At 40.5% G+C, this 24,267-nt stretch overlaps 1 protein-coding gene across 1 annotated transcript; it reads left to right on the plus strand.

Annotated features, from left to right (window-relative positions):
* The first annotated feature begins 503 nt into the window (after window positions 1-503).
* LOC142528726 (uncharacterized) lies at window positions 504-13,264 on the plus strand. The gene is made up of 10 exons (XM_075633854.1): window positions 504-985; window positions 1,730-1,804; window positions 2,293-2,346; window positions 10,191-10,269; window positions 10,353-10,480; window positions 10,594-10,677; window positions 10,888-10,971; window positions 11,188-11,339; window positions 11,477-11,627; window positions 12,323-13,264. The coding sequence occupies exons 1-10, from the start codon at window positions 602-604 to the stop codon at window positions 12,728-12,730; spliced, it is 1,599 nt and encodes a 532-aa protein (XP_075489969.1). The 5' UTR covers window positions 504-601; the 3' UTR covers window positions 12,731-13,264.
* The last annotated feature ends 11,003 nt before the right edge of the window (window positions 13,265-24,267 follow it).

Below are 24,267 nucleotides of genomic sequence, written 5' to 3' on the forward strand. Positions count from 1 at the left end.
ACTGAGAGAAATGTTAGGCGGATGACATGGTTGATGAAGAAAATTTTAAACAAAACATGCAGCAAATCATTCTTGACTAAAGCTGCCGTATTTGATGGAAAATCTTGTATGATTTCACCATATGATTTGACCCATAAATATGTAGCTTACCACTTCATTTAGATCATCCCAACAAGCTTTTCAGCATTGTAAAAGAGAGATCAAAGAAAAAAAGAGTTATATTCTTGAGTGTGAGATTTTCTTATGAGTTAGATAAATATATATTCTCGATTATACTTTGGGTTAAGATTGTAAAATATAAAGTGTTTTGTATACAATTGTAATATTTTCTTCGTACAATAAAGATTTGTTGTAGATCTGTGGACGTAGCCTATATTTGATGAATCACATAAATTTTTGTATTTTTATTGACTATTTTATCCGTAATTTTTGATATTATATTATTATTATTATGATCGTCATATTTCGACGTAATTATCCAACAATTTTATACTTGTTTGTTGAAGTAAATGCCACATTTTTTGTCTCATGTGAGTGCTATGCAACTTTATTCACGGTTCGTAATTGAGCCTGGACCTAAACCTTGAATGGAACATCAAACATGCTCTTGAGAAGTACACTCCCCTTCGCTCTCTACTCCCTTCCACCTAAGCCATACCGCCGCCGTATATCTACGTCCACCGCTGCATTTATCCGGCTAATTGTTTCTCTCACTGCTCAGAAATCTCCACCTCTCTACGCGACACTTAGGCCGCTCTCTTCTTTACTCTCCAGCTCAGAATCTTTGTCTTCATCACTAATTGCTCCCTGTGCCTGGAATCCTACGACGATTGACCCCGGATACCTGTCGTGTTCCTTACCCGACAAGAAACCGCTCAATGTGGCCTTACTTCTCAGTGGGGGCGTCGACAGTAGCGTCGCCCTCCGCCTTCTCCACGCCGCCGGTCATTCCTGCACGGCTTTCTATCTTAAAATTTGGTTCCAGGTGTTCTCCCTCTCTCTTTTTTGTGCTTTATTTAAGGTGGTCTTGTGTCTTGGTGGTTCAGCTAGTTCAATATTGTGGTAATTGATATGGTGTGAGGCATTGTAACTATATTGTTAAGGTATTGTAATATTAAAGAGGGGTGATCCAATTATCTATCCCTTGGTTGTTCGTGAAAATAGGTATAGGTTGCATCTGGTTCTATAATAACAAATCTATTGGTTTGTTTTGGACGAGAATTGATTTCAAATACTCAGAGTCACTGCCGTGGATTTCAAAATATAGGTACTTTCTCAAATTTTAATCATTCAATCCAAATGAAACCATAATAAGTTTTCCATGTATACAAGTGTCCAAGTATAGACCCAATTGCAAAAAAGAGAGAGAGTGTGTATAAAACCTGCTGATAGTAAGCAGTTCTCTTATACAGAAGCTTGACTGAAACCCGTTATGAGTTTTAGTGTTACTGCTGCTCAGTTGAGTTATATCTGTTAAAGTAAACAAATTCATTATTTTACCATATGTAAATGATATGCCTGTGTATTGTTGGTCGGTCAAGAATGATTGAATCTCTTGATGGTCTCAAACATCTGAAGGACGAACAGGGTTTTTCTGAGAGGAAGAAACTGTCTAAATTTTACATCAGAACTTTTAATGCAGAGAAAAGCATGGAATCGTAATTTTCTTTTGGGCTCGTTATTCAACACTGTAAACTCTAGTTATCTTGTGATCACTACGTTATTGTAGGAAGACTTTGAGAACTTTTGGTCTGAATGCCCATGGGAAGAAGATTTAAAGTATGCAAAATCCGTTTGTCATCAGGTTATACCTTTTCCATTTGTGAATTTGTGCATCTTCAGATTTTTCCCAAGTTTCCAACGAAATGAAGTTGTCCTTCGCATGCTACTGGAAAATAAATTTGTTCATCTTTGAATACTCTGCTTGTGGCTACAATTTATGAAATTTGACCATTTCTTGTTTGTAGTGGGATGTATTATATCAACAACATGAACAATTCAATATGCTACTTGACCTAGAAAATGTATAATTATATTAATAGGAAATGATGGAATAACTTTCAATGGTTATCTAATAAGTTCATTATGCTAAATGTGAACCGTGGTGTTGAAATTGAAAGTATCCCATTGGGGTCCAAAAAGTCACATTTGGTAATCCTTTAGTCGGTTATCAATCAATGTCAACAAATCCCATCAGTGTTTGTGCTACTATTGATATAGTTCGAGGTCGATTGTTTCAACTCAGTTTTTAATTTAGAATGACACCAATTTTAATCATTTAGTTTATTGCAGGTTGATGTTCCTCTGGAAATTGTGCATTTAACAGATGAATACTGGAGTCATGTGGTAAATATTTGCTCGCTTTCACCAGCTCAACTGATTGTCATGATAAAAATTTCCTGAGATTCTAAACACTTCAATCTTGATTTTGATTACATTTTTGGCCTTGCCATCCACTTTTAAAGTCTTTTTAACCATCGAACTGAGGCATACCCAAAACACAGCTGATCCTTGTGTTCAGCTTGGTGCTGGTTGAAGGAAGCTGGAAGGGAAAAAATAAAATTAGAGAATTTGTTACAGAACAAATGCAATATTTTACACTTTGCACTTCTCATTATTCTACCTGCCGCTCATCAAATTGGTTTTCTTGTCTTCTCCTTTAACTGGTGAGATGTCTGACTTTACCAGGTGGTCTGGTACGTGTCCGTGTTTGAAACAACAGCCTCATAGGTTTCCAATTCTAAATTTTTATGCTTAGTTGTGCTTCCAAACTAGTTCTTGTGGCTGCCTTTATCCATGGATGTAATAAGACCTTAACTTGCAATCCATATAAATGAAATATGTCATTTATCTAGTCATTTCTCTTCAAAGTGATTGTTACTGTACCAGATGCGGTATACGCCGATGAAACTAGGATTGATCATTGTTGCCATGTTTTGCTTACCCGCAAGTGTACGGTGTCAAGTTTTAGTACTGGATTTAGTACGAATATCGTTCCCTCAGAAAGTGATATTTAAAATTATATTAAGTACCGTAATTAGAATAACCACACTTTATTTTGAGAATTCAGTAAGGATATGATTTAATTGTTAGCTAACAAATAAAATAAAGTCGAGCACACCAAACGCTGAGAAATCCACGAGAGAAAGAATCTAGAGGTGCGATTTCACTTAGTTTCCACTCTAGTTAATTATTATTGACATCTATAATCATAAATTCAACCCGTTTATTAAACAAGAATTTTCAATTCTTCCTACATCTTTTCCCAAGTGATAAAGTAGAAATTAATCATCTTATATCAATTTCAATATCCCTATTACGAATCAAATAATTTAAACTGCACAATAATTCTTTCAATGGAGTTATAGGCCTCCCGACTTTATAAACACCAACGATGTATTTTCCTATGGTCTTATTCAAAATCTTCTCTCACGAGTGATATACTTCGAATAAATATCACAATTCAATTAGTGATCAAGTAATTGAACGCAGTTAACTCAAGAAAACACAAACCAAAAAGTGAATTAAATATATAAATCAACGATTCAAAAATATAGTCTCGACCAAGCTACGACGTCTCCTAGATAATTAAATTAGTTTATGACGCAATAACAACGATAATAGATCATATTTCTCAATATCAACTACTCAAATATAAAACTAAGAGGAAAAGAAGGTTAAAGATCAAATCCATATTTGCGACTCCGTCCTTGGAAGATGCCTTATTCGTCTTCGTTCCTCACATTTCTCGCTCTCTGTATTTGGTGCGGTCGTTCTCCTCTCTTTCTTGTGTGACGCTAGGGATTCATTTTTTATATCCGTGAAAAGCTCGCAAAGTTCGAGAATTTTGGTTTTGCTGGTCTCCGTCGCGTGGGTGTGAATGGAGAACGCGCAGTTGCACTCATCTTTCTATTATGTGCATGCATCTTCTTCGAGCCGCGCAGGTGCGCGTCAATGGTGCGCTGGTGTGTGCCTCTTCCTGTGCTGGCTGCTTCATCGTGTGCACACGGGTGCGCGAGGAAACTGATCAGCTGCGCATTGTGTTTTACGTCGTCTTGGGAGCTCAGGCACACGGTTGCGCAAGGATATCGCGCTGCTGCACGCTTGTTGCTGTCATGCACCTTCATTTTTACAGTTTGGACTTGGTTTTCTTTCCTTGGCTCATTGTTTCCATCCCATGCCACTGTTTTTCGGTCAGTTAATGATTCCTGCAAACGACATAACTATTACCAAAATGCATAAATTCACTCAACAACTAGCCTAATCCATATTAAATCATATGATAATTTAAGTGCAAAAATCACACTTATCAAATCCCCCAAACTTAAAGTTTGCTAGTCTCAAGCAAAATAAAGAAGAAAATAGAAGAAAAGATAACCTAGACACAAAAGGACGGAATAAAAATAGGTGACTCAAGTCATGGACAGAGGAATTATCACAGGTCTCCCGAGATCACGTTTCAAGTTTTTCAAATCCGATCCATCCCACAATTGCTCAACAATTCACGTGAGTGTGTGAATCGCAGATCGCTTATCCACTGGCTTTGTAAACTGAAAAATTATTATTATAATAAAATGATAGTTTTCGATCAAAAAAAAAAATGAACATACACTTTAAAAATTATTAATAAATTGTGGATCGCTCATCCACTGGCTTTGTAAACTGAAAAATTATTATTATAATAAAATGATAGTTTCCGATAAAAAAAAATCAACATACACTTTAAAAATTATTAATAAATTATTTTAGTAAAGTTTAAACTTACTCCTTCAAATGCACTCCAATTTCTTTCACACCTAGATGAACTTGTAGTTAATGAAAGAATCCTCAAGGCCACTCTTAGCAAGTTGAGTGTGTGAGCACCGTAGGTCCTCCACCATGTACATGGATCAAATGTATATTGTTGGTGGCATTGTTTGTTACAATCTGAACAACATTCTGAGCTCCTACTTGTTCAACACACTTGTCAACATACTCAAAAATAAGTCCAGCTGTATGTGCCTCGTCTGAAGACTCTTTAGACTCTAAAAATACAGTACCCTCCTTGCAATTAACAACAAATTTAATATGCTTCTTCTTTTTCTATCACTCCATGCATCTGTCATAATCGAGCACCCATTTTTTGCCCATTCTTCTTCGTACTTCTTCAACAGTTGCTTTGTTCTTTCAACTTCTGCTTTCAAAAGTGGCTCTCTAAGTTGATATTGAGTTGGAGGCTTGAACCCTGGCCCAAATTGACCTACTGCCTCCATTAGTTGCTTGAAGTCAGAGCATTGAATGAGATTCCATTTTCATAAGCCCATCTCTCAATATATTGTTGAACTTGTTGAGTTCTCTCTTTGAAAAGAGCCTCATTTATATTTTTTTGGCGAAACACTTTACTCCCACTTGAACTTACATTTTCTGGAGCAATCATTGATGCATATCTATCCATGGGGCCAAGTAGATGAGGTTTTTTAATTCCATCTATCCGTTCAATTTCAGCATCTTCTTCTTCGTCTAGAAAAATATTCACCTCTGCTCTACAACTTTTTTCTTCCAGTATTTTGTTTTTCTTTTTGTTCCTCACCTTCTAAAATAGCCTGTTTGCACTTATTACGATCTTCTTTTGATGCATTTCGACAACCAGATACATTTCCAGGTATATTTCTCCAGTATTTTGTTTTTCTTTTTGTTCCTCACCTTCTAAAATAGCCTGTTTGCACTTATTACGATCTTCTTTTGATGCATTTCGACAACCAGATACATTTCCAGGTATATTTCCTATGTGCTCCTTAATTCTATACACTCCACCAGACATCATTTTCCAACACAACTTACATTTAACTTTGTCAAGGTTTTTAGGATCAATCAACATACCAAACTCTCATCCGATGTCATTTGACTTTCTCTTAAGAATCTCAAATTCAGGCTGAGTAACGTATGCAGTCGATGGATTGCTTGCCATTGTTACCCTCCAAACGTTGCTGAATACGAGACACTTAAACCTGCAAGTGTCTATAACAACATATTAATAAGAAAGTGTAAAGTGATTACTGATATAATATCAAGGTTGAAAAGTCATGTAAAGTTGGTCTCCTGTGCTTATTTATAGGCGCCATTATTGTGAAATACTTAGCCTATGTGCGCATGTACTTTGGACACAAGTTAGAAACATATATTATCCATCTTTGGCTCATGCAGGAAGGGGAGTGTCAAGTGTTAAACTATCATGAGAATACCTTTCATGAGTTCGTGTTTTTGGAAGAAATGAATAGCTGAATATATTTAACTAATAGATCATGTGATGAAAGCTGTAAGTTTACTCCTCTTGTAGAATTATGGATTCAGCTTTTAGCTCACGTTGAGCTGTCCCTGATAAGTGAGAACATGGTATAGACCTTTGAACTGCAGACAAAATTGTTCTATGAACATAATACGACCGACACTATCTCATTATAGACGAATTTAGCCAGTGGTTAAACCCACCCCTAGAACTCACCAATAACTAACAAATCACGTGCCTGGTTGTGATGCCGCCTATGACTTAATTTACACCCACTGGTTAAAGAAGCAACTCATTTGTCTGTTATAGAACAAACACCTTGATGCAGTGTTGGAACAGTAATCAGAGAAAATATATATGCAAGAAAGTGAGAAGAAAGAATAACTTGAGCCTCTGGAACGAGATGGATTCATGGAACGAAGAGTTTCTCTGTTTATGGAACGAGTAGTCGAGGAGCCTCTGGAAAATAAGGAGAAAAAAAGAAACGCAGCAGCCCAGAAAGAAAAGCAGCAGACTTAGTGGGCCAAAATTTTATTTTTTTAAATGGCCTTCTTAGCGGATCATTAAATTTTAGAAGCCCGATTTTTTTTTTAAAAAATCAGGCTCACCTAGGCGCCCAGCCTTCGCCTAGGTGCGCCCAGGCCCGCCTAGCGCCTGGACTGGCCGCCTAGCGCCTTATCGGTGCGGCTGGCCTCCGCCTAGCGGCCGCAATTTAGAACATTGGCTACGACTCATGTCCACAATAAAGGATGGACGTTAAAAAAAATTGAGAGAAAACGAACAAATTTTTGTTCAGTTCACTTCTTCAACTTTCGATCCTATCTTTTTATTGAATTATTATTATCTTTGACTCCAAGAATTTTTTCACTTCATCAAATCTTAAATCATACACTTTTTTCTCCCTAATTTTTTTTATCCCCCTTCAATACTTTCAATATTTCCTTGACCTCCCAAAAATTTCATTTCATGTCAACATCTAGGATTTTTTTTCGTCTTCAAAGCACAAAGAGACTTATTTCTCTCAAGCTTTCGGTAGGATTTACTGTATAGGGGTAATTATGATGCAATTGGTTGGTTCGAAAAGTTCAAACGGATCCAAAGATCGCCTAAATCATCCGTAAGTCACACAATATCCGTATTTTGCCTTGAAGAGTGCCAAACAAAGTTCTGCTACAGATGGACCAAGTGCACAAAAAAAAAAATTTGAATGGCTTGTTTAGAATGCATTATGGAATACACATCTCATGTATTTTTTTCATCTAGGCTCAACGAGTGTCAAGTTATAGCATATAAGCAATAAAACAGGCCCAAACAAATTTAATGACTGCCTAGATCACGTCTGTGCTTGTAACACACATCTCAATATCAAGCAGAGATCACACAAAAAGTCTCAAAATTAGGTCATCCATTTAGTATCACCACACATGCAATATATGTTCTCTCCTTATCGAGAGTATCAATGATCCTAACAATAGTGCATAAATTGATATGAATTCTTAAACAATTGTAACAATGCACGAAGACTCAATAAATTGATTTAAAACCTAATTTTCGCAATTATTCTCATCGTTGTCCGACCAATTTTTTTTTCACAAATTGAGACATTAAAATTCCACAATTTTTAAGCTACTCCCCATACTTAAAACATGCATGACCCTCGATGTATTGAAAAAGCATAATTCATTGCTCTCATCATCTTCTTCCATGGGGTTTTGTTCAACTCCGAACTTTCATCTGCCGCTCTTACAGAAAGTGATATTATCGTAGTTTATTGGCTTGAAAACATGTAATTGACTAAATAAAGTAATTTTTTTATAAAATTGAAAATCTAACAAAAATTAAAGGAAAAAATAAAATAAAATTAATGGGTTGCCTCACACATTGCGCTTTTTTCAAAGTAGTTAGCCTGACTATCCCCTTATATTGAAGGTGGATCATGTCGTGTCATGGTGTAACCTCCCTGCCATACCACGACTATCTCCTTCATTCCTCCTGCCATACCACGGCTATCTCCTTCATTATTTCCATCGCTATGAGTTCAATTCTTTTTATATCATCAATGTTCCATCCCATAGCATGAATGTATTCACGAAACAAATGTGCTGCCCTGGTTTTCTCCTCAGCTGCCAATGATAATAACCAAGTTAGGGGTATGCATGAATCATCTAGCACAATATCCTTTAGTACTTTCGGGCTTATTTTCGGGTATGCATGATAATAAAACCAGCTATCTCATAGCATGAATGTATTCATGCAACTCACGTGCTACCCTGGTTTTCTCGTTAACTGCCAATGATAATAACCAAGTTAAGGCTATGCATGAATCATGTAGCACAGTATCCTTTAGTACTTTCGGGCATATTTTCGGCTATGCATGATAATAAAACACTTCACAGCAGTGGCGTCAAAAACTCGTTTCCATGTTTTGCTTACCTGCAAGTATATTGTGTCAAGTTTTAGTACTTGATTGAGTATGTATATCGTTCCCACTGAGAGTGAATATTTAAAATTATATTTAGTACCGTAATCATAATAGTCATACTTTATTTAGAGAATTCAATTAGGATATGATTTGATTATTAACTAACGAATAACATAAAGTCAAGTGCATCAAACACTGAAAAATCAACGAGAGAAAGAATCTAGAGGTGCGATTTCACTTGGTCTCTACTCTATTTGATTAATATTGACATCTATGATCATAAATTCAACCCGTTTACTAATCAAGAATTATCAATTAATCTAATATTAATTCCAATATCCGAATTAAGAATCAAATATCAAATAATTTAAACTGCACCATAATTCTTTCAATGGATTTATAAACCTCTCGAACTCTATAAACACCAACGATGTATTTTCCTATGGTCCTATTCAAAATCCCCTCTCTCGAGTGATAGACTTCAAATAAATATCAGAATTCAATTAGTGATCAAGTAATTGGACACAATTAATTCAAGAAAACACAAATAAACCAAGAAGTAAATTGAATATATAAATCAACGATTCAAAAGATAGTCTTGACCAAGTTACGTCGTCCCTTAGATAATAAAATTTGTCAATGACACAATAACAACAATAATAAATCATGTTTCTCAACGTCAACTAATTAAACAGAAAACTAAGAGGAAAAGAAGGAGAAAGATCGAATCCGAATTTGCGACTCCGTCCTTGGAAGATGAGCTCTTCATCTTCGTTCCTCGCTTTTCGTTCTTCATCGCTCTCTATATTTTGGCGTGTTCTGCGGCTTTCCTCTCTTTCCTGTGAGGCTAGGGCTTTGTCTTTTTATATCCGTGAAAAGCTTGCAAAATTCGAGAATTCTGGTTCTGCAGGTCTGCGTCGCGCACGGGTGCACACGGAGAACGCACAGCTGCACGCATCTTTCTGTTCTGTGCATGCATCTTCTTTGTGCCGCGCAGCTGCGCGTCACCTGCGCGCCTCTTCCTGTGCTACGCTGCTTCATCGTGTGCGCACGGCTGCGCAAGGAAACCGTGCGGCTGCGCACTGTGTTTTGCTTCATCTTGGGAGCTCAGGCGCGCGGTTGCGCAAGGACATCACGCAGCTGCGCACTTGTTGCTGTCATGCACCTTCATTCTTACAGCTTGGACTTGGTTTCCTTTCCTCAGGCTCATCATTTCCATTCCATGGCACTCTCTTTCGGTCGCAAGTTATGTGCTATGGTCCACTCAACATCTAGCCTAATCTATGTTAAATCATAGGATAATTTTAGTGCGACACTTGCAGTGTTTTATCTACGCATCATAAATTCAAATTTTGGTCGAGTCGTTTATACACTTGCCACCTCTCATCTTCAAATGTTTCTATCTCCCAGACAACAGGAAAAATATAAACTTAAGTTATGGATATCTAAGGCAAATTGATCTCCAGGCAAAGGAATTTTTTTATTTCTGGTTTGATGTTGTAGGTATCATATATCATCGAGGAGTATCGACATGGTCGAACTCCAAATCCAGATGTCCTTTGCAATACAAGAATCAAATTTGGTCAGTAATTTAAATCCTCAGCAGATATTCTCTTTGGCCGTATTGTGTAAGTCATATATATGCTGTCTGTTTTTTGGTGATAGGTGCATTTGTGGATGCCGTTGGTGGCAGGAAATTTGACTTTGTTGCCTCTGGACACTATGCAAAGGTTGTCCATCCAGATAGTGGTAGTAAAGACGAGCCTTCTACTTTGGAACTGTCAAAAGATATGGTACATAAGCAGCATCATTTTTTCTTTCTTATGTTTCTGACATTTTGAATATTATTTTCATATTCTCATTGCTGTTTGAATGACCATGAAGCCACCCGATTACGGTGTTTCAGGTCAAGGATCAAACTTATTTTCTTTCTCACCTTTCTCAGTCCCAGCTTAAAGGACTCATTTTCCCTCTTGGGTGTATTTCAAAGGTCAGCTGGGGATTTTTATGAATAATTTAATGCAAGAGCAAGCTGGTGCATTTTTTTTTGCCAGCAACTGTCTATCCTTCTCCATGTTTGTTGGAAAATATGATATAAGGGATATTAGCGTCTATGGATCAGATTTCTTATGATTCCTTCAATTGCTTTAGTATAGATGTATATTCAGGTCTTAAATTCATTTCAACGTCAATTTTTCAGGAAGAAGTCCGCAGACTCGCCAAAATGTTTGAATTACCAAATCAAGATAGAAAGGATTCACAGGGGATATGCTTTCTTGGAAAGGTTCGTTTTGCCACCACCCAACATGGCAATGAATGATGATATGTAAAATAGCTTCAGAACCGATGGGGATTTAAATTTTCTGAGCCTTAACCATTTAACTCATCAAACTCTGACAAAACTTCTTGCTATATTTCTATATATCAGACTTGCTGTTCTGACTCTTTTGACGGTATTTGATTTCTGGCATCTAAATATCCATCTGTGTTTTGGTTACAGATAAAGTTTAGTGAATTTGTTGCTAGACATATAGGGGAAGAAGAAGGTGTGATATTGGAAGCTGAAACAGGAGATTTCCTTGGGAAACACCGAGGCTTTTGGTTCTACACAATTGGCCAACGTCAAGGATTACGACTTCCTGGTGGACCTTGGTATAACTTTTCTGTGATGTTTTACTACTTTCATATCCTAGATTAGTGCTGTATTGTGCTTACATTGTAACACCAGTACAACATATTCCTTTCACGTAAAGTTAGTAGGTCTGAAAATTGGCTTGGTTATTATATAGGTATGTTGTGGAGAAAGACGTAAAAAATAATGTGGTATTTGTGTCGAGAAACTACTTTTCAGTTGACAAAAGAAGGCGCATATTTCGTGTAGGATCCTTAAGATGGTTTAATGGTTCTCCTTCAAGGCAGATCCCTCAACTCAGATGCAAGGTACGATGTTCTGTCAGTTTTTTGGACATTTTATCTGCATTATGTTCTCAGTCCCCTTCATAGAACATCAAAGATCAGTCACTAGTGTGGTGTGTCAATGTTTTATGAACATGACTACTTTTTAAGGATTAACAGAGATCGTGTGGAGTTATAAAATATAATCCAAAATATCAATTCCATTGATTTTTCTCATAATCCCATGATGTTAGAATCATTTAATTAATTATTGTTTTCAGAAAACTATTAACTGATAAGGACCTTGTCGGATTATATAATAAAAAACTATTATTTGATTATTTCGATCATTATTGAAATAAAATAAGATTTTATTTTTTAAATTTTGCGTTCAATATTTTGATGTGATCGAGTAAGTAGGCCAGTTTTATGAAAGCTAAAGGTAATTTAGTTTAGTATTAAAATAATTAAGTGAACTATTATCAAATCCCGTAATGTGATTTTCTTAATTCCTTTTGTTGGCCAACTAGTTGCCACTGGCCTCATGATTTTCTTAGCTTGGAGTTGACTATTGTGTCTATTCCGTTACATGTGCGGAGTGGTGGCCGCGCACTAGTTCATGACAATTTATTCTTTTAGAGTGGCTGTTTTCGATACATGAGCTTTTTGTGACAAGATTGGGACTATATTTTTTAATTGATGAGATATCATCGCAGCCAGTGACTTTTGAACCATTTCAGGTCCGACATGGTCCTGGTTTTTACAATTGTGATCTGGCAATAGAAATTGATAAAAATGGCCATGAAATTGCAATAGTCAAATTATCTGAAGATGATCAAGGTCTGGCTGCTGGGCAATTCACCGCCTTTTACCAAGGTTCAACCTGCATCGGATCTGGTGTGATTTTGGAGTCATGGGACGACCAAGGCTTTCCTGTTTGTGCTAGAGCACTCGAGATTTCTAGAATGAAAGACAAATCAAAACTTGGGAAACCTGTCAAGATTAAAGTGAAAGGAACAGAGAGCATGGACGAGGAATCTCTGCAGAAAGTACACGTGAAGCTTAATGTTATATCACACCATACTGAGACTGGGGTCTCCAGTGAAGGCATGGTGTCCCAAAGCTCAAGAAAGTCATTTATCTTCTAAAATGGTTGCGACAGCTTGAGGACAACATTTTAGGGCATTCAAGGAATCATCAAGTTGATTTGGTTTGAATACGAATGAAGTTTGTGCTGCTAGCAAGTGACCAGTGTCAATATGGTTGTTTCTTTCGAGAAATGCAATGCGCTAGAGTAAACATGCCAACTTGGAGCAAACACCTGGAGAAATCTGAGATCGATGACCCCGTAATAGCTGACGGACAGTTTTGATACAAATCTCGGTTAGGCCTCATGTGTTACGTATGCATTGTGATGGTTTAAAAACAGCTAGGCGTATTTGTTTTTGTTTCTGGAGCCTTGGACAGGAAACTTGGGGAAATAGAAATGTGACACGTTAATAATAATACCCCAAGAATGATGACGGGAAAGCCGAACAAAGGACTTTTGGCGCTTAGGAATACTAAAGTGATTGTGGAAGCATTTCGTAGGTATGATTTACTTTTAACGGGGCAAATGCAATGTAATACTATACTGATATCAAACAATTTATTATTAAAAAATAATCAGTCTATTTCAACTAAGTAAACTTATTTAGAATACCTTTATATCAGTGGATATTTCGGGTTTTACATTAAACCACCATGTATATAATCAAATCAACCACTTGTTTCGGTTTTTGTTCAAATGAAACCCCAATTGCTTTGATATGATTCCATCTTCGGCCCTATTGATTTCAATTCTGGTTTGGTTGCGGTAACAATGTATTTGGATTAAATTTTTTTCCTCTTAAGTTCAAAAAATCGAGACAAAAATGATAGCACAGCTCATAAGATAATTGAACTAGTAACAGTTTTGTTATGAAATTTTATAAATATTTAACTTTTATCCAAAGATAATAAATTTTGGAAGTAATTTTACTTTATATAAATTAAATAGACCGGTCGAATAGATATCTATCTAGAATGCAAAATCATATTTTAAAGATTAAATTAATATTTTTTATCAGCCTGGTCGGAAAACATATCCATATCATAAATTGATCCGTGAGATTATCACAAAAAATTTTTGTGAATTAAATTATACGACTCCACGATTTTTTAATAGTAGGTTTCTTGTGAGATGATATCACGAATTTATTATCGTAAGACGAGTCAACATGATCCATACTTAAATTAAAAGAATTTTTTTAGCATAAACTATAATATTTTTTATGAATCGGATCGGAATCCGTCACACAAAATAGACCCACGAGACCGTTACACATAATTTTTTGGGTTATTTTAAAATTTAATATTAAATTAGACAAGTGGGTTCTACTGGGAAGTTGGATTTGTAATTATTGAGAGGCGAGGAAATCACGGAAAAAGGTGGAGTTCCCGGAGCCGCCTCAGGGGAAAAAGACGGCTAGGACTGCAAGGGAGAAGATAATTTCGAGCGATTTTTGGGCTGCTCATATTGAAAGGTACGTAACATTTTTTTTTATTCTGTAAAAATTTTGAAATTTACTTGCTAATGGTATTCATTTATGATGTTTGGGGGTTGAGTAGTTTGTGGAAAGATGTGGACGGTAATTATTGGTTCCGGGCATGGTGGTATGTTATTCCAGAAGAGACATCCGCGGGAAGACCACCTCATAATTTGAGGAGGGAGCTCTGTTTGACTGATGATTTTGCTGACGTTGAGGTGATATATTCTGTTTTGATTTTATGTTTTAAGATTCATTTGACTCGGTTAGAGCTTACAAATACACTTCTTGAGGACCTACACCTAAATATTTGAACTGACATCCCACATTATCTGTTGATTATGGAAGCACGATGGTATCATATGTGTGAACTCTGCGAGGTTAAGAACCTATTGGGTTTTTGGTACATGTATTCACATGTTTGAGATGCTACTTAGGATGTGGATATTCATTTTCGAGATTCTAATTTCTGAAAGAGAAAGTTGTCCCATTTTCTTTACACAAGAATGTTTTGTAGATGGAATCTATTATAAGACCATGCTTTGTTACGAATCCAAAAGAATTTTCCACGGCCAACAATCAGTACAAAAAAAAAAAAAAAAAATTCAGCTTAGCGACGGAAATTAACACCGTCGCTAAAGTCATCGTCGCAAAAATATTGCGACGGTATTTCAAAATTCGTCGTTAGGGTTTAGGGTTTGGGATTTGGGGTTTGGGGTTTCGGGTTTAGGGTTTTTTTTTTTTTTTTTTTTTTTTAATAAAACACCGCCGAAAGCGGGGTTTAGGGTTTAGGGTTTTAGGGTTTAGGGTTTAGGGTTTAGGGTTTAGGGTTTTAGGGTTTAGGGTTTAGGGTTTAGGGTTTTGGGTTTTGGGTTTTGGGGTTTAGGGTTTAGGGTTTTTGGGTTTAGGGTTTAGGGTTTAGGGTTTAGGGTTTTAGGGTTTAGGGTTTAGGGTTTAGGGTTTAGGGTTTAGGGTTTTAGGGTTTAGGGTTTAGGGTTTAGGGTTTAGGGTTTTTTTTTTTTTTTTTTTTTTTTCCGGAAAACACCGCCGGATGCGGGGGGGTTAGGCAGACCCCTACCTGTATATATCCACAAAATAAACAGTAACAAAATACAGAATACAGAAAAAAAAACCTAAAAGAGGAGGTGGATAAAACCATAACCTCCTCAAAAAGGCTAAAGCAGTAGAAACATAAATACAAAGCAACCTAGGGAAGGAATTACAAAAGCAAAACGAACCCTAGAAGACTACCAAATAAGCGGCAACAACTAATCAAAAAGGAGAAGCGCTATGAACCGCATGCTGAGGAAGACAAAATGATAATGGCGAGATGATCGCAGAGTCCATGCAAAAGCTCTCATCCCGGAGCTATCATCCTGGAGAGTCCAATAATGGCGATCACAGAGTAATATATAGATCGCAATCCCGCCAGAACAAAAGATATCTAGCATCTGAATCAAAAGAGCAGAGATCTCGATCCCATGAAGTAGGAGTCTGACGAACATGTCATAAGAAGCAGAGGATCCTTAGAAAGCACCCCATGAATCCACCATGACATCCAGCAAACACCTCTACAATAGCTGATACGGCGGCCAAGGAGAACCAGCAGTAAACGCCCTCCAGGAACCATGAATGTGCCAAAGGAAAGCACCAACAGAAATAGGGCAGAGACCCACTCAGAACAAACAAGAATACACACATCATGTGCAAGTGTCTGGACCCACTTGCACAGACCATACGGAAGTGAAAAACAACCTCCAAGTACACTAACCTGCAATAAAAGATATATATATATATATATATATATATATATGTATATAAATATAAATAGATATAGAGCCAGAGACCATAAAGAAAGAGATCCAAAAAAGAAGAAGGGGCTGCAAATGGCTAAGAGGATCTGTTTCTGAGGTATGGAAGCCCAGAATGATCAGATCTAGCAAGGGTGGAGATGTCTGGAGGTAGGGAAGGACCTAACTCTAAGGTGTACTGCCTAAAAGTATGAGCCCTCGCCGCCAAGGCATCCGCCACAGAATTCCCTTCCCGGTAAATATGCGATAAATGAACAGATCGCCCCCTCATCAACAAAAGAATCCGTGTAACAAAATGTTCAAGATCCCAGCAGCACCGACGAGAACGAAGTAAAAGAATGGAAATCCAAGAGTCAGTCTCAATCCAAAGAGGGAAGAGATGAAGATCAGAAGAAATGAGAAGACCCCTCCAAATAGCCCATAATTCTGCCCGGACATTGGTCCCAACTCCAATGAACTCACTGAAAGAAACCACCACATGCCCAGAAGAGTCACGAACAACCCCACCAACAGTAGAGTCCCCAGGACTACCTCTCGAACTCCCATCTACATTCAATTTAAAACACCCGAACGGCGGCCGCAACCAACGAACAATCGTCAGTTTACGAGCCCTACGCAACTGAACAAAAATCCCCATAGCCCTCGCAGCCTGCAAAACACCCCGCCAGTGCATGGGCTTAACAGTAGACGCAGCGTGAGCGAGGCGCAAATAAGACAAAATCTGAGACTTAACAGTCTCCGCGGAAATGTGCAAATGACGGTGTTTCGCATCGTTACGAGCCGTCCAGAGAAACCATAAAACAATGAAAGGCAAAAACTCCTTCACGTGGCCCCTAGGAGTCCACCCCGGATGCCTCTTCCAAGCACTGAGGAAGAGTCTGAAATCACTGGTAAGGGGAATACGGACATGAAAAACAGCCCCAAAGTAATGCCATACAGACCTGGCAAGAGGGCTATCAATGAAAATGTGCGTGAATGTCTCAGGCATCTCACAACACTGACATTTAGACGCCAGCTCGAAACCACGACGCTGGAGCACATCGTCAACTGGAAGCCATTGATGCCAAAACCTCCAGAGGAAGAAAGACATAGTAGGCCTCAGCCAACTGCCCCAGCAAGGAGTGAAGATATCAGAAACTTGGTCTCTCAAGCGGACAAGCTCCCATGCGGATTTCAGCGAAAAAACACCGTCAGAACTATGCACCCAAATAGCCGAATCGGGCTCCCCCGATGCAATAGGGATCAGAGTAATAGTCTCAGCAACAGAGGGTGGGACAACTGAGCAGAGAAGGTCAAAATCCCAAGCCCCATCTGAAAGAAAGTGAGAAACACGGACACCCCGATCCCCCCTAAGCAGGACCTGACTAGACAAGGGAACATCCCCACACCAGATGTCATCCCAAAAAGCAACATCTCCCACCCCAATTCTCCATCGAATGCCAGATTCAGCACGAGCCCTAATCTTAAGCAAACGACGCCAAGTGGGAGAAATGAACCCAGCAGATGAAACATAAGCTGGATGCACCAACTGGCAGTATTTTCTCATCATGAATTTGGCCCATAGGGATGAACCTTGACGAAAACGAAACCATAATTTAATGGAGAAGCTATCCACAATATCTTTGAGCCTGCGAAATCCAAGACCCCCTTCAGAGACAGGAAGACATGCACGAGACCACCTCGCCCAATGCCATTCTTATCCAAGGATCTGGATCCCCACAGGAAACCATTGAAAACATTCTCAAGCCTCTCCATAACTGCCAGAGGTGGCTGGACTACCTGGAACATGTAAATGGGAACCGAAAGGAGGACACTCCTAAGGAGAGTCATACGGCTCCCCGGGGAAAGAGTTTTAAGCTCCCAACCCTCCAACTTCTTACTCACCATCTGCACAAGGGGATCAAAAAGAGAGCAAACTCTATTCCCACGAAACAAAGGAACTCCGAGGTATTTGATAGGAAAACAACCCTCCCCAAACCCAGTGATACGAAGGAGACGGGAACGAGTACGACCAGAACACCTCGGAGGCAAAATAATGACACTCTTAACTGCATTCACCAACTGCCCCGAGCAGTTTTCATAGTGATGCAAAAAATCCATGAGACTGTTCATCTCACGAGTCCCACCATTGGCAAAAATAATGATATCATCAGCATAGGCCAGGTGGGAAAGAAGGAGATCACAACCAGATCGGTACCTAATCGCAGGATACTGACGATAAAGACGATCAAGACCACGCGAAAGGTACTCTGCCCCCAAAATGAAAAGAAGTGGGGACAAAGGGTCGCCCTGCCGGAGACCCCTATGGATCCAAAGAATCCAGTGAGTGAACCTTGATATTAACTGAAAATTGGCAATGAGAAATGCAGGCAGATATCATCGACACTACCTGCTCTGAAAAGCCATAATGCCTCAAGACATCCAACAGAAAAGACCATTGGACCCTATCATAAGCTTTCGCCATATCCAGTTTCAAAATAACATTGCCACCACGGGTGGGGAGAGAAAGACTATGAGTGAGCTCTTGAGCAAGGAGGATATTATCCGAAATCACCCGCCCTGGAACAAAGCCACTCTGATTCCACGAAACCAGCCTCTCCGCCACCTCCTTCAGCCGAGAATATAAAAGTTTGGAAATTATCTTATTAGTCACATTACACAAGCTGATAGGACGAAAGTCCGACCAAGCCTGAGCTCCCATGACTTTGGGATCAATGTGATCGTGGTGGCAGTAAACCCCTGTGGCAAGGGACTACCCCGAAGAAATCCAGGACCGCATCAAAAACATCCTGATGGACAATCTCCCAGCAATGCTGAAAGAAGGCCGAAGAGAATCCATCAGGCCCCGCCACACTATCACGGTGAATGGAGAAAACAGTCGCCCGCACCTCCTCCAAAGAAGGAGGGGCAGCAATATTTGCGTTCTCCAAATCCGAGATCACCAAGGGGAAATCAGAAAAATCCGGGCAAGAAAGCACAAAAGGATCCCCAGTAAGCAGGTTTTGAAAAAAGGCGGCCCCAGACTGCTGAATAAGCTCAGGGGAAGTAATGCAAGAGCCATTATCCCAAATACGAAAGATTTTATTAGCCACCCTTTTTTCTTGACCATATTGTGGAAGAGTTTGGTGTTCCTCTCACCATCCTCTAACCACCTACAAGCGGCTTTTTGCCGCCAAAAATCCGCCTCCATGGCGGTAACCCTAGCAAGATCTGCATTGCAATTGGACAAACTAGTCCAATGCAAATCCGAAGGAGCAGCCTCGCAATCTGCCTCAGCAATCCGGACAGCCTGCTCCGCCTCAGCAAGTTTGGCAAAAAAGATCACCAAAAACACTCTTATTCCACCACTTCAGATGGCTTTGAGGCGCTTCAACTTCACAAAAAGACGGGGCATACCGTTCAAATGACACGGTAAATTCCAATTAAGCCTCACCGTCTGCAAAAAAACCATGGTGCCTGAGCCACATGCTCTGAAAGCGAAAAGAACTCGGCCCACTAGCAAAGACCGGGACTGACACAAAAAGAGGACAATGGTCAGAGACCGTACGAATGAGGTGCTCCACACGAATAGAATGAAAATGGTCACCCCAATCAACAGACACAAAAACCCGATCAAGACGCTTCCAAATGGTCTTGTTCGTCCACGTGAACGAAGACCCCTCAAAACCAGCATCTACTAACCCAGAATCCAAAATAAAGTGATTAAATTCTTCCATGGGAAGCAACCGCCCACCAGAAGAACCCAAACACTCCGACGAATTCCTGACTACATTAAAGTCGCCACCAACAAGCCAAGGACCCTGAGCAGGCTTAACCTGAAGCAAAGAATTCCAAAGCTGTCTGCGCTCAATGTAGTCACACTTAGCATAAACAAAGGAACAAAAGACAGTGGTCGGCAAAAAAGTAGCAGAAACCCGGAAGTGAAGGAATTGAGTGTGATCAAAAAGACACTCAACCATGACATCCTCAGCAAAGAAAACCCAGATATGACCCGAGGAGTTCGATATAACTCGAGAAAAACCAAAACGACGAGTCATAAAACGAACATCCAGATCAATCATGGGTTCCAAAATAGCCAAGATCTTGACTCTCTTATCTTTAACGTGGGCATGTAGCCTTTGTTGAGACTCCGAGCTCCGGAGCCCCCTGACATTCCATATGAGAAAATTCATGGAGAATGGGCACCAGAACCGCCCTGTCGCTTTTTACGCGACCTATGAAAAGCATTCTCCTTCCTTTTCTTAATATCCCCCATATCAGCATCCAGAATACGACCTTCAGACCTACAGCCATCACCCGACTCAGAATGCCGATCGAATTCCTGATCAGTATCTCCAGCAGATTCCAGCCGGAAGACCAGCTCACTGACAGAAGGACCCTGCCTAGCAACCAATTCCTCTACCGTAGAGGAAGCATCATCAGGAGACAAAGGAACAGAGGGGATGGAATGACTACTGTGATTCAAAGTACAAGGCCCCAGAGAGCCAAACACAGGCAACTCACTATTAGACGGGACCCCAATACCATCCACACAATCATCCAACTGTAACCCTCCATCAATAACCTCATCACTGAGGATCACACCCTCAACAAGAACAGACTCCAAAGGATCCTTTCCAGAAGACCCAACACCGGCATCCTCCAGATGACCACATGGAGGGTCCATATCAACACAATCTAATCCAACAGGATCAGGCTCCGCGTCCTGCCATGCGAGAGCACCTCAAAAGGATTCAACTCAAGAGGATTCTTTCTTGGAAGAACCTGCCGAACTGGCCTCTTTCTCCCTCTACGTCTGGGACCCGTGCCAGTTTTCTGAAGCTGAGGCTGGGTCCCCAAATTAAAACCAGAATTAACACCCCCTGGAGGGGCAGACTCTGTAGATGGGGGAGACTGGCCAGAAGCACGGTCAGCAGGCTTAGGACGAACAGGTTTGGGATTTTTTCCATGGGAATAACAAACACTGGTCGAATGACCCAGCATTTTGCAATCCATGCAGTACCCGGGGATTCGCTCATAAATGACTTCAGTTTCTTGAGCATGATCACCCCAACCCACCCAAATCTCTTTGACTGGCGGTTCGAGCACATTAATTTCAACACAGACGCGAGCAAAAGCGCCTCGAGAAGAATCTGCAGTATGATCATCCATCTTCACCGGTTTCCCCACATTTTGGCCAAAGCAAAGAGACTTTGCTTAGAAAACAAATGAAGGGGAAGACCCGGGAAGCGGATCCAAACTGGGGCAATGGGTGACTCCTCCTGAAGATTAAACTCTGGCGTCCACTTAGAGAAGCGGACCGACAGAGGTCCAACCTGCATAACCCCCTTGGTCCAAAAGAACGCATAGTCTTCTTCACAAGCAAGAGTGAGAACAAGAAAACCCCGAGGCATGAACTTTAAGTCAAAAGATCTAACTAGTCCCAATTTAGCAAAAGCCGCAGAAATACCAGAATTTGGAACTAGAGATCGATTCCCTGAAATTTTTCCAACCAAAGCAAATTTGAAAGGTTCTGCGAGGGTAGAAATAACCTCATCCGGGAAGAGAATACCCGGTTTTCCATTTCGAAGAGTCGGCACAGGCATGTCATTCATAGAGTTGTGCAACTCATCAAAGCTTTTTTTGGCCGTCCGAGGGGATGGTGGAGTCAGGATATCACGAAATGACACAGTAAGCGGAATAGGAACACGCGTACCTGGTTTGACCGTTTCAGCACAAGGGTTGACTGCCGAGTCAACTCGTCCTTCACGGTGATTCGACTCGACCGAGTTGACTCGTGAGTCACCTACCGGAGCACCACCATGGACCGGCGACGGTGAGGGGAGTCCAGAACCGGGACCAATTCGTGCAGACTCGGGCATTGGAGGGTCCGATTTAACCAAAGTATGTGAAGAAGTTCGATTTTGCCCTAGAAATTGGGCGTTTCCGACCGGTGGCCGGAAACCAGAAATTGAAGATGGCAAAATGCGACCCATACCTGGACGATCAACCCCTAAAGAGGAATTGAAGAAAGAAGCCGGAATAGTGCCTGAAATCGGCGGTGAGAAAGACGGCAGTGAGGCGTCGAACGGCGTGTTCTTAGATCTGAAATTCACGGCTGATTTGAACTCCGATTGGAGTGATTCCTGAACCATTGGAATCGTCTGGACGAGAGGGTCACAGATCGGGGTCGGGATGGAACATTGGATGTCGGAGTTGGCCGGAATCGACGAAACAAGCGACGGCTGCGCAGTGAACAGTAACTGCGGAGCTTTGAACGGAGATGGCGCCGGAACGGGGAAACTGGACGGTCGCGCAGGTGCCGGAAATGAAAGGGGAGGGTGAGGCAAAGAGAATGATGTATGGCCCGTACCAGGAGGAGCGACGGTTGCCGGCGCCGACGACGGGGAAGAAACCGCCGCGATTTTGACCGGAGAGATGAGTGGGTAATCGGACTCCATTTGAGCTGAAATTTGGTAGGGAGGGTCGTCGTGAGGTGGCGGTTCAGATGGGGTGGTTGGCCGGCCGGGATCCGGCGGCGGGTGGCATGGCGGTGGGTAGGGCGTGAATAGTGACGGGTTAGTGTGTGTTTCTCACCTTTTACTGTGTGTTTTTTCAGAGAAAATTTTTTTGGGGGCAAATGGTTTTTTGGTTTAGGGTTTAGGGTTTAGGGTTTAGGGTTTAGGGTTAAGGGTTTAGGGTTTTTTTTAGGGTTTAGGGTTTAGGGTTTAGGGTTTAGGGTTTAGGGTTTAGGGTTTTTTTTTTTTTTTTTTTTTTTGGGGTTTAGGGTTTAGGGTTAGGGTTTAGGGTTAGGTTTAGGGTTTAGGGTTTAGGGTTTAGGGTTTAGGGTTTAGGGTTTTTTTTTTTTTTTTTTTTTTTTTAATAATAAACACCGCCGGAAGCGGGGGGGTTAGGCAGACCCCTACCTGTATATATCATCAAACACAAAATACAAGATAAAACCCAAAGAGAGGAGGATAAAATCAACACCTCTCAAAAGGCTAGTCATACAAATAGAAAAACAGAAACCTAGGGTGGCAAATACACAAGCCAAAAACTAATCCCTAAGTAAAATGCATAATACAAATAAACACAAATGATCAGCGCTAAATATATGAAAACAAAGCGAAACATATCTAAACAGTAGTGATCCAGCTCAGAAGTAGGTGCAAAAGACCATCGATGATACCCATCTCTGAGCCGTCTGTCGATGTAATGCCAATCTGAAAAGTACATCCTAATCCAAGAACGGGCAGCTATACACGATCTGGCCGTCAAAATAATATGCAGCTGGAAAGATACTGTGCAAAAATGGTCGAAACACAAAAGGAGGACCGTAATCCAGCTCAAGTCAGAAAATCTCAAAGACCCAAGGAGAGGGGGACAACTGACGGAGCTCATAAAATCAGAAATCCAAGCATGACTGTAACTCTGAAATAAGAGGCAACCAATAGTGAACGTCCAGAGCCACCAATGCACGGAGCAGAAGTAGAAACCATATAACTCCCGAGATGAATGAGGCTCCGGGCTAAAGAGACCACCGAAATATATCATCCAGAGCCACCATAACAATCGACAAGAGAGCATAAAAGTAAGAAAGCGGCGGTCAAGTAGAAGTCTGCAGTGAGCGCCAGCCGAATAACAGGAATGGTCCAAAGAAAAGCACCGACGGAGAAAGTGCTGGGACCCACCCAAATCCAAAGGAACAAAATATGAAGAGTGCAAGTGTCTGGGCCAACTTGCACCGCTCAAATGTGATATAAAAAACAACCTCCAAGCACAAAAGACCTGCAAGAAAAAAATATACATATATATAGATAAAGAAAGAGAGCCAAAGGAAGAGGGGCTACAAATGGCTAAGAATATCTGGATCTGAGGTATGGAAGCCCTGAATGATCAGAACGGCAAGGATGGAGATGTGTCTGGGTAAGGAAGGACCTAACTCTAAGGTAAACTGCCTAAGGTCATGAGCCCTAGCCGCCAAAGCATCCGCCACCGAATTACCCTCCCTGTATATGTGCGAGATATGAACCATACGCCCCCTCAAGAGAACCAAAAATCCTAGACATAATGTGATCCAACCCCAACAACACTGACGAGATCGGAGGATCTGAATAGAAATCTGGGAATCAACCCTCAATCAAAAGAGGGAAAAGAGAAAGATCAGAACAAAGGATAAGACCCCCTCCAGACCGCCCAGAGTTCCGCCCGGATATTAGACCCAGCTCCAATGAACTCACTGAACGAAAGCAAGACCCGCCCAGAATGATCACGAACGACGCCACCAACCGAAGAATCCCCAGGATTCCTCTCGAATCCCATCCACAT

Source organism: Primulina tabacum, chromosome 16 (assembly GCF_025594145.1).
Source record: "Primulina tabacum isolate GXHZ01 chromosome 16, ASM2559414v2, whole genome shotgun sequence".
Classification (NCBI taxonomy): domain Eukaryota; kingdom Viridiplantae; phylum Streptophyta; class Magnoliopsida; order Lamiales; family Gesneriaceae; genus Primulina; species Primulina tabacum.

Excerpts from the sequence above, each read along its gene's own strand:
- LOC142528726 (XM_075633854.1), top strand. The coding sequence starts at position 602 with ATGCTCTTGAGAAGTACACTCCCCTTCGCTCTCTACTCCCTTCCACCT. Across the intron at positions 986-1,729 it reads ATCTTAAAATTTGGTTCCAG|GAAGACTTTGAGAACTTTTG; the intron begins GTGTTCTCCCTC and ends ACGTTATTGTAG. Across the intron at positions 2,347-10,190 it reads ATGAATACTGGAGTCATGTG|GTATCATATATCATCGAGGA; the intron begins GTAAATATTTGC and ends TTGATGTTGTAG.